Raw genomic sequence first — 9807 nt, forward strand, 5'->3', positions numbered from 1 at the left:
CAGGCGCTTTTTTTTTTTCCATTTTACATAATTACAGATCCTACAGTGAAATTGTGTTATGTTTGATTTATGTCTTTTAAAGCTCTATATGTCCTAGTATTTAACATATATCTGAAATAGATGTCCTGCAAAAAAAAAAAAAAACACACACACACTTTCCTCTTCAACAGCTCTGGTCTCAAACAAATAAGAGCAGAGAATCAGAATCAGAAATCAGTATTTGGGGGTCTACTCACCCTCAGGCCATCCAAGATGTAGATTTTTTTTTTCCTTCATAGGAACAGATTTGGAGAAATGTAGCATTGCATCAGTGTCTCAGCAATGGATGCTCTGCAGTGAATGGGTGCCGTCAGAATGAGAGTCCAAACAGCTGATAAAAACATCACAATAATCCACAAGTAATCCACAGCACTCCAGTCCATCAGTTAACATCTGGAGAAGACAAAAGCTGAAACAAATCCAGCATTAAGGCGTTTTACCTTCAAACCGGTGTTTCCGGAGTCCATAATCCATAATAACTCTTCCTCCTGTGTAAAAGTAATCTGGTTTGAATCAGGAGAGAAATCTGCACAGATCAAGCACGGCTTACAAGCAAAAACAGCCCAGCTCTAAACAAATATGTGGGTTAGAGCTGCACGATTGTGATAAAAATCATAATTGTCGATTATTCGCTTGAAATTGTAATTGCGATTATTAATTACGATTATCACAATTGGTGTTTTGAATAGCTTTATACCATTGCTTGAAGCAACTGCATGATGGCATATTTTTATATGAAAATAAACAAGCTGAAAACACTCTTCCTGAAAAACTTTTATTGCTTTTCTATAGCATTAAAGGCGCACTAAGCGATTTTTGCCAAACAGTGTTGATATTTGAAAGCACCAAAACAAACACGCCCATACCCCAATAGGACCTCGCCCCTGTTTTGGTGGCGAATCTGCTATGCCTGCCGGCCGCAGCATATCCAAGCCAAAGCCAACACAGAAAAGTTGTGTGAAAAAGCAAAATCAACGTCACTCTCCTATCAACAAGAAACCTTGGCGTCCGATTCCCTGCCCCGCTCCTTGAATTCTCTCCACCGCTGGAAAGCTGCTCCAGTATTTACTCCAGTCCTACCTCTTGCCTGATCGTAACCCTTCATTTTAATGTTTTGTTCCTCTGAAAATTTATTTTTTCCTGCCGTCTCTCGCTTTCTATAGTCAATCTGCTAATATCCGTCCTGTGCACTCACTGAGCGCTCTCTTCTCCCTATCATTACTAGACACGCCCCTTACTGCTGATTGGCTGCGAGTGTGTTTTGGGACTCGGTCCGACACTGTGGTCAAAAGCATTTTTCTAATATGTGACCCTGGACTACAAAACCAGTCTTAAGCCGCTGGGGTATATTTGTAGCAATAGCCAAAAATACATTGTATGGGTCAAAATTATTGATTTTTCTTTTATGCCAAAAATCATTAGGACATTAAGTAAAGATCATGTTCCATGAAGATATTTTGTAAATTTCCTACTGTAAATATATCAAAACTTAATTTTTGATTAGTAATATGCATCACTAAGAACTTCATTTGGACAACTTTAAAGGCGATTTTCTCAATATTTAGATTTTTTTGCACCCTCAGATTCCAGATTTTCAAATAGTTGTATCTCGGCCAAATATTGTCCTATCATAACAAACCGTACATCAATGGAAAGCGTATTTATTCAGCTTTTTGAGATGATGTATAAATCTCAATTTCAAAAATAGACCCTTATGACTGGTTTTGTGGTCCAGGGTCACATATTACTTAGTGCACCTTTAAGTCTCAAATGTCAAGTATACATTGGTTTGGTTTCTTCTTGAAATAAAAAAAAAATTGCATAGTATTATAATGTTATACTAAATCTAAAATTAAAACAATGGGGAAAAAAAACCTTAAGATAACCTGTAGAAAGAAAAACACACATCTTAAGCACACAGAATAAAGTGGACTTTGTTTTTGTTTTTTGTAATCGTGCCTTTGAACTATTATGCAATTGGCATCCATAATTGTAATCATGATTATATTTTCGATTAATTGTGCAGCCCCAATGTGGGTGGATTTTGATCAGAGAGACAACAGGAGATGGACTCTTTCACTTTCACTGGAGGAAGCGTTATTATGGATTATGGACTTGTATTTTAGCCGGAAGCAACGGTTTGAAGTTAAAATGCTTTAATGCTGGATTTGTTTCAGCCTTTGTCTTCTCCAGATGTTAACTGATGGACTGGAGTGCTGTGGATTACTTGTGGATTATTGTGATGTTTTTATCAGCTGTTTGGACTCTCATTCTGACGGCACCCATTCACTGCAGAACATCCATTGCTGAGACACTGATGCAATGCTACATTTCTACAAACCTGATGAAGAAACAAACTCATCCTAATCTTGGATGACCTGAGGGTGAGTACATTTTTAGAAAATTTTCATTTTTTGGGGATGACTATTCATTTAAGGCCATTGGTGTCAGTTAATGGCACAAACAGATGTGGAGAGTTTCTCTACAGGAAGATGATGTGTTTGTTTGTTTCATAGACCTTCTTTAAGCGTTGTTTCATGTGCTTGTAAAATACGGTCCAGTTTCCAACAGTGATGTTTGTTTAGCTTTACTTTTGGGATTAATGGATGTTTGAAGATTATAATTGTGCCTTTTTGTTCAAGGACTTTAATTATAATTAGAGAACTTTTCTTGAATGTTTTTAGGATTCGCATCTTTGATGTTCTTTGTCCTGAACTAATGATGCATGAAGAGTTGTAGTTTAGATGTTTATTTGTGTTCTGCCGAAGGCATGTTGACCTAAATTAAGAAAATTTTAGCCATGAAATGAATCCAATATATTAATGTTCTTTGGAGAAAATCCATGTCACAATTCCCAAATCAACTTCACAGATTTCATTCTGCTGTTTTAAAGTGTTATTTAACTTTTATGTAACTTAAAGGGGTGCTATGATGCTTTTTCACTTTTTCAACATTAGTTAGTCTGTAATGTTGCTGTTTGAGCATAAAAAAGATCTGCAAAGTTACAAAGTCCACTTCAAAAGGAGATATTTTATTTAACAGAAATCACTTTTCAAAAACTACAACGAACGATTTGTTTGGACTACAACGCATATTTTCTGGGATTTGTGATATCACAAATATCGACGAATGGGACGAGACCTGGTTGAGCTGCACTAGAGAAGGCAACGAGTGTTATCACTGTCTGAGACATGCTAGCTTTCCCAAGGCAGACGAACTTGGAGTGGTTACAATCATCTGGGTTTAAATCGCGCTCAAATAGATTTTTTATTTTGATGCAATATTTACACTGAAGCTCGCAGGCGGCTATGGTAAGGGGCATGACATTTCCCGACCAGGCGCCGAATGCTGCCAATCACAACACACACTGGCCCAGCTAACCAATCACAGCACATTTCGTATTTCAGAAGGCAGGCCTTCATTTGATACAGGAACTATTCGAGCCGTTCATGCCAGACTGGGGAGAGAGGTGTTGTAATAATGTAAAATATGTGAAAAATAATCAGTTTTTCAAACAACCTAGTATGAGAGCCTGTTCTAGTACACCCCCAAAACAAAATCAAGACTTTGTAAAAGAGCATAATAGGACCCCTTTAAAGTTAATCTTTAACCCCTAAAAGTTAAAAGTTAAATATTTAACTGAATATGCAGAGGGAAATAATGCTGCTTTAACATTGAATTTTGATTTGGTTCATGGAATTTCATGCTGTTTATTGAAGATAAATTACATGTATGATAATAAAGTGCATGTAAATTAAATTATTACCATAAAAGGTCTTATATTTAGCATTATAAATCAAGCATATACTCTATCGTTCAAAAGTTTTGTGGTTGGTAACTGATATATTAACGTTTCTAAACAAAGTCTCTTACCAAGACTACATTTATTTGATCAAAAATACAGTATAAACTGTAATATTGTGAAATATTATTGCAATTTAAAATAACTTTTTTTTTCTATTTGAATATATTTTAAAATGTAATTGATTCTTGTGATGCTCTAAAATTGTGCATTCAGTCTGAATAATAGCCTTTTCGTACATTTCTGGTTCTGTTATGTCAGCAGAAACGTAATTTCAGAGGTAGATCAAGTTATTATATTTTGATGAAAGATTATTTTTCTTTCAAAACAACATGCACTGATGAATCCTGCACAAGGACCATATTTAGAAAGTAAACAGAGTCACATGGTTGAACCCTGCAGCTGCTGGACTTCAGGTTCAGGGGTGGCAGTTTGTTCGGCCTGATCCGTCATGTGTAATTCCCTGAATCTGCGGTATTCCTGACATTTCCACATTCCCGCTCTGCTCCGGACGTCTCTGTAGGACACGAGCAGAAGGTCTCGCTCTCTGTGTGTGTGTGTGACATCAGAGGCTGTAGAGGCGTTATCTCTGATGGGAAACATCATCATAACAGACCACCCGCGACCTCTGACCTCCTTCTATTGTTTGCATTGCCACAGGAGCAGATTTATGTAATGAGAGTGGCAGCACAGGGAAGTGTATTGTCATTGCATATGGAGGTTGTAAAGTAAACTGCAGAGAAAAACAGAGAACATGTCAGACTTTTGCACTTAGAAAATGTGTATTTTAAAACTGTTCTCAAATTTTTTTTAATTTCTGTTTAGTTTTAGTTAATTTTTTTATTTCATGGGTTTATTTTTATTTCATTTTTATTTATTGAAGTTTCTTTTAGTCTTAGAATTTTAGCTAAAGGTGTCTTTCTTAAAGGGTTAGTTCACCCAAAAATTTAAATTAGGCTGTGTTTTACTCACCCCCGAGGCATCCTAGGTGTATATGACTTTCTTCTTTCAGACGAATCCAGTCGGAGATATATTAAAAATTGTCCTGGCTATTCCAAGCTCGATCATTGCAGTCAGCGGGTGTTGCAGTGCTTCAGTCCAAAAGAAGTGAAATAAAAATCGCCCATCCATTAAAAAAAAAAGTGTCTCACACGGCTCCGGGGGGTGAACAAAGGCCTCCTGTAGCAAATCGATGCGTTTTTGTAAGAAAAATAACCATATTTAAAACATAATTATCAATTTAATCTATCTTGCGCTCACTGTTGTACACGGAAGCAGCTACGGGCGGATGACGTATGAGTTCAGCGCTGCGCATGCACCGCTCAGAAGTGACGCACGCGGAAACGCAGCGGAGAGATCAAAACAAAACAACGGTCAAGAATTAGAAGTACAAAACGAGGATTTGTAAAGAAGAATGCCAGAGGATTTCGATATAAGATAAGAGGAGACCCTTTAATACTTGTTTTAATTTTGGGAACTATACAATACTTGGTGTCTTTTTTCATTTTGGTGCATTTTTTAACTACAGGATTTTTTAAAAGTAGTTTTTAGTTTTTGATTATATTTGTGTTATTTTATGTCCGCTTTTAAAATGTGTCTCTGTTCACAGCATATAGAAATTTTAAAGGGGTCATGAACTGCCTTTTTTAAAATTATTTTATACTGCTGTCTGAGGTCCACTTATGACGTTCGTGTGGTTTTTACATTCAAAAACATCAAAATCAATAAGTAATAGGCTATTTTCTACCCTAGTTTTGAGGCCGGCTCGAGAAACGCTTTGGGTTTTTTTCAGCCATGCTGCACTGAAGACTTGGAAGTAAACGCCCACTGCAATGATTGGATAATAGTTTTGCATAGTAAACTAACTTTCTGTGTGTCTGTTTGACAAGCTGCGTCCTTCATAATTGGAGCCTTCTGTGACTTTGGTTAGACACGTTACACATAATCAGGAGGACATTCTCTAACAAAGCAATAGTGACCTACAGTACAAATATTTTTTACTCTCATAACGTTTAGTGTTCTGCGCCATTCCTGTCGGCGCATTCCTAATATTTGAATCCGAAGGAAGGTTATGCAGCGACTGTGTTCTTCCACAACCAGGCACTGCACAATATTCTGCGATCTTCAATGGCATGCGAATCAGTGGGCGGAGCTACAGAATTAGGCGTTGATATTCTTCTGTGGAGGCGGTGTTTAACCTATCTATTATAGGCACATTCCAGGATCTGGCGTTCGCTGGGCCTGGTGTCAATAAAAGCTTTTATTTCAGTAACAAGGACGTTTTCAGTTCTGAAACTTGCAGGATATTCTTTTAGTATGAGGACCTCTTATATATAAAAAGCTCAAGTAAAAGTTGATTTCTCAATTCATGACCCCTTTAAAGTAAACTGCAGGGAAACATTGAGAAGTCAGTCTTCAGACCAAGGTTGTTATACTTTTCAAATACAGATTTGTTTTATTTGTTTGTTTTAGATTTTTAATATTTTTAGAAATTATAGTTAAACTTGTCATTCTTTCAGTGTTAAAATACTTTTACTGAAACAAATATGTTTCAATATTCGACATCTATACTTGTAGTTTTTCATTTTAGTTTCAACCAGTTTTTTTTGTTAATTTTGCATTATTTCATTTCAGCTTTCAAATTTTTTTTAAAATGTGTGTTCACTGGATATGGATGTTTTCAAGTGAGTTCTATTTATTCGTTTCAGCAACAGTTTATTGAATTAGAGTTTAATTTTTATTTTATGGCTATTACTTGGGATTTTTTAGACATTTTAAATTTCATTTTTAGTTTCTTTTTTAGTCTCTCAAAGTTAAAATGCTTGCAGTTTTAGTATGGACAACTTTTTCATTTTAATATTGTTTTCAACCATAGGTTTTATTGTATAGTTTTTAGTTCAGCATATGGAGGTTCTTAAAGTAACCTGCAGGGGAAAAAAAATCGTCATTTTCATATTTTAGTAAATATTAGTTTTATTCATGTTTTGTCATTGTTTTTGTTATAAAAAAATTACATAAAGGTATCAACTACCTCAATAGTTATTTCATTTTAGTTTTTCAACCACTGTTTATAGGTTAGTTTTCATTTTTTATTTTTGTAAATTATTTTGCATATTAACAAAAATATTTTTATACCAATGATAGTTGTAATATACAATAACAAACACTGTTCTGAACACACTGTCTATATTCTGTCCATCTATCTCTCTCAAGTAACAGTGGACTTGAATTGATGGTCTTGTTAATTCGGGTCTCGTGATGGTTGTGAAATGTTCACCTGGCGTTTACTGCTGTTTTAAATGTCAGCGCTGTGATGTCTGTAGCTCCGCCTCCTCGGCCGGTGACATCATGAGTGACGGTTCTCATCTGACGGTGTTTGAGGAGCTGATTGCTGCTGCGTGTCAGGAGTGTTTCCAGTCAGGATTTATCAGAGCAGATAATGACTTTCCCAGATTTCCCTTGGCACTGATATTAAAATTTTCTGTGGAAAATTAATGAAGTTAGTTTGAAATCTTGGTCTGTTTTTCAGGAAAGCGCACCTCTCGCGTCTCTGACCAACTGGGAAGCAGTTACAGTGATGTCAGTAAGTATTACACAGTTCTAGAAGGATTAAACATGTGCTTTTTGACCACTGAAATCCAATTAAAAAGCCAATATCAAAATCAAACCCGTATGACATTATTTCTTCAGTAAATCTCAAACGGAGATGTTTAGCAGAATGTTCACGCTGCTCTGTCGCATACAGTGATACAGAGAGGTTATGTTGCAGGACAGTGAGATTTTACAGCCTGCGTCTCACGTCTGTGTCCCTGTAGGATTTCAGGGAGGTTTCTGGGACGGACGCACCGCTGTCTGCGAGCACGCTGGACAACGACATCGCCAGCGTCAGCACGGTAGAGGAGTTACTGAGACACATGAACCCCTTCACCTGGCAGGAAGACCTGGAGCAGCTCTACACACACACACACTACTACAGACCACGAACTTTCCACACCGACCGCAAACACAAGCGTGAGTCTCTCTCTTTCTCACTCACACACTCTCACACACACTCACACTCACTCACATACACACACTCTCACACTCACTCACATACACACACACACACACACACACAATAGGGTTCAGTGCAAGTATGTAAGCGTTCAGTTTGTAAAATAATCTCGATTTCAGTTCAATGAGCTTGATTTTGAATTGAATTGGCTACGACTCACTATTTTGAATTGAAATTTGAATTACAGGAAATATTTTTGGAGACAAAATATACTAAATAAATAAAACACAATGATTTATTTCCTTGATGTACATTAACTTAACCATTTTAGTTGGTTTATTATTTTTTTTGTAATTCACTTTGCCATATAGCAGCAAAAAATATCAAACATTGTCAGGTAACTTCACACATCTAATATCAAAATTTCAATATACTGATTTTGAATGAAGTAAAAAGAAGTATTCTTCCATGATTGTTCATAAATGAAAAGTAATTTATTTTATATACTGCATTATTAATTTATTTATTTAAAGGAAGTATTCTTCCATCATGGTCCATAAATTAAAGGTAATTTATTTTATATAGTGCATTATTAATTAATTAATTAATTAATTTAAATGAAGTATTCTTCCATCATGGTTCATACATTAAAGTTAATTTATCAAATACAGAAATGAGTTATATATTGATGTATTTATTTATTTGGATTAAATTAGAGGATTAGTGAAGTTTCATAGTCATCCGTCACTGTCTAGAAATTAGATTTATTAAATAAAATAAATGAATTATTTATTTATTTACGTATTATTATTTTTAGATTATTTATAGAAGTATTCCATTAATAAAGGAAGTCATGGTCCATAAATTAAACTTTTATTTGTTATATAATAAATGTATTTATTTGGAGTAAATTAGATGATTCTGGCAAATTAATTATTCTTCTATCATGCGATTATGTGAGTCATAAGTGAGAAAAAATATCCAAAACAACACACTGGAATGTTGTTCACTAAGTACAAACACACACACACGCGCACACGCTGACCTTGCGGCGCAGACAAAGTTGAAACGTTGTAGGTTTTAAGTGACTTTGCCAAGAGGAAAGCATGTTTGTTAGGGTTTATATGACTACTTGTTTTCACTAGGATCAGGATGTAGTTTCAGGTTTACTATGGTTTAACAGTCTCTGGGTTGGTAGTTATGTAGTAAACCCGTCCATCTCGCTCTCTTTCCCTCTCAGTTGATCTCGACCGTCTCTATGACGACGTGAAGCAGTACAGCTGCACTCCGCGTAATTTCTCGGTGAATCTCCGCGAGGAGCTGAAGGAGACCAATGCCGTGTTTTTCCCACGATGCCTCCTGGTGCAGCGCTGCGGGGGGAACTGCGCCTGCGGCACCGACAACTGGAACTCCTGCAGCTGCAGCGCCGGAAAAACCGTCAAGAAACTACACGAGGTATCCCACAATGCACTTTGATAAATGACTGTTTCCAAACAGGTTTCCAAACACTCCCTCTGTCTGCCATTGGTTGGTCAGACAGATGTCCCGCCCCCAAACTCACTCCATTGGATGAGTCCAGTGGTTGATGAAATACACAAATCAAGTACTTTGGAATTGGGGATTTTATTTAATTTTTTTTAGTAAAGTTTTAGTAATTTTGTTGCGTGTTTTTGCCACTTATAATTATAATATTATTGAACATTATATAGCTACACTACCAGTCAAAAGTTTGGGATCAGAACGATTTTTTGTGTTTTTTTACAGGAGTTTCTTATGCTCATCAAGGCTGCATTTATTTGATCAAAAATATAGGAAAAAAATTTATATTGTGAAATATTATTATAATGTAAAATAAAGTTTTTCTTTTTTAATATACATTAAAATTAGAGATGCACCGATCGATCGGCCAGGGATCGGAATCGGCCGATTTTCCTCATGATCGGCCCGGATCGGTGATCGGCCGGTCAGTCTC

At 36.1% G+C, this 9807-nt stretch overlaps 1 protein-coding gene across 3 annotated transcripts in view; it reads left to right on the forward strand.

Annotated features, from left to right (window-relative positions):
- The window catches only part of LOC107725770 (platelet-derived growth factor D-like), a 32353-nt gene that overhangs the window by 15109 nt on the left and 7437 nt on the right, over positions 1–9807 (forward strand). For all 3 annotated transcript variants that reach the window (XM_016535164.1, XM_016535165.1, XM_016535166.1), the window contains exons 4-6: positions 7371–7424; positions 7657–7852; positions 9076–9290. In XM_016535164.1, coding sequence (XP_016390650.1) covers positions 7371–7424; positions 7657–7852; positions 9076–9290 — 465 coding nt within the window. The remainder of the gene's footprint in view (positions 1–7370; positions 7425–7656; positions 7853–9075; positions 9291–9807) is intronic.

Source organism: Sinocyclocheilus rhinocerous, unplaced genomic scaffold (genome assembly GCF_001515625.1).
Source record: "Sinocyclocheilus rhinocerous isolate Xijiao unplaced genomic scaffold, SAMN03320098_v1.1 scaffold215, whole genome shotgun sequence".
NCBI lineage: Eukaryota > Metazoa > Chordata > Actinopteri > Cypriniformes > Cyprinidae > Sinocyclocheilus > Sinocyclocheilus rhinocerous.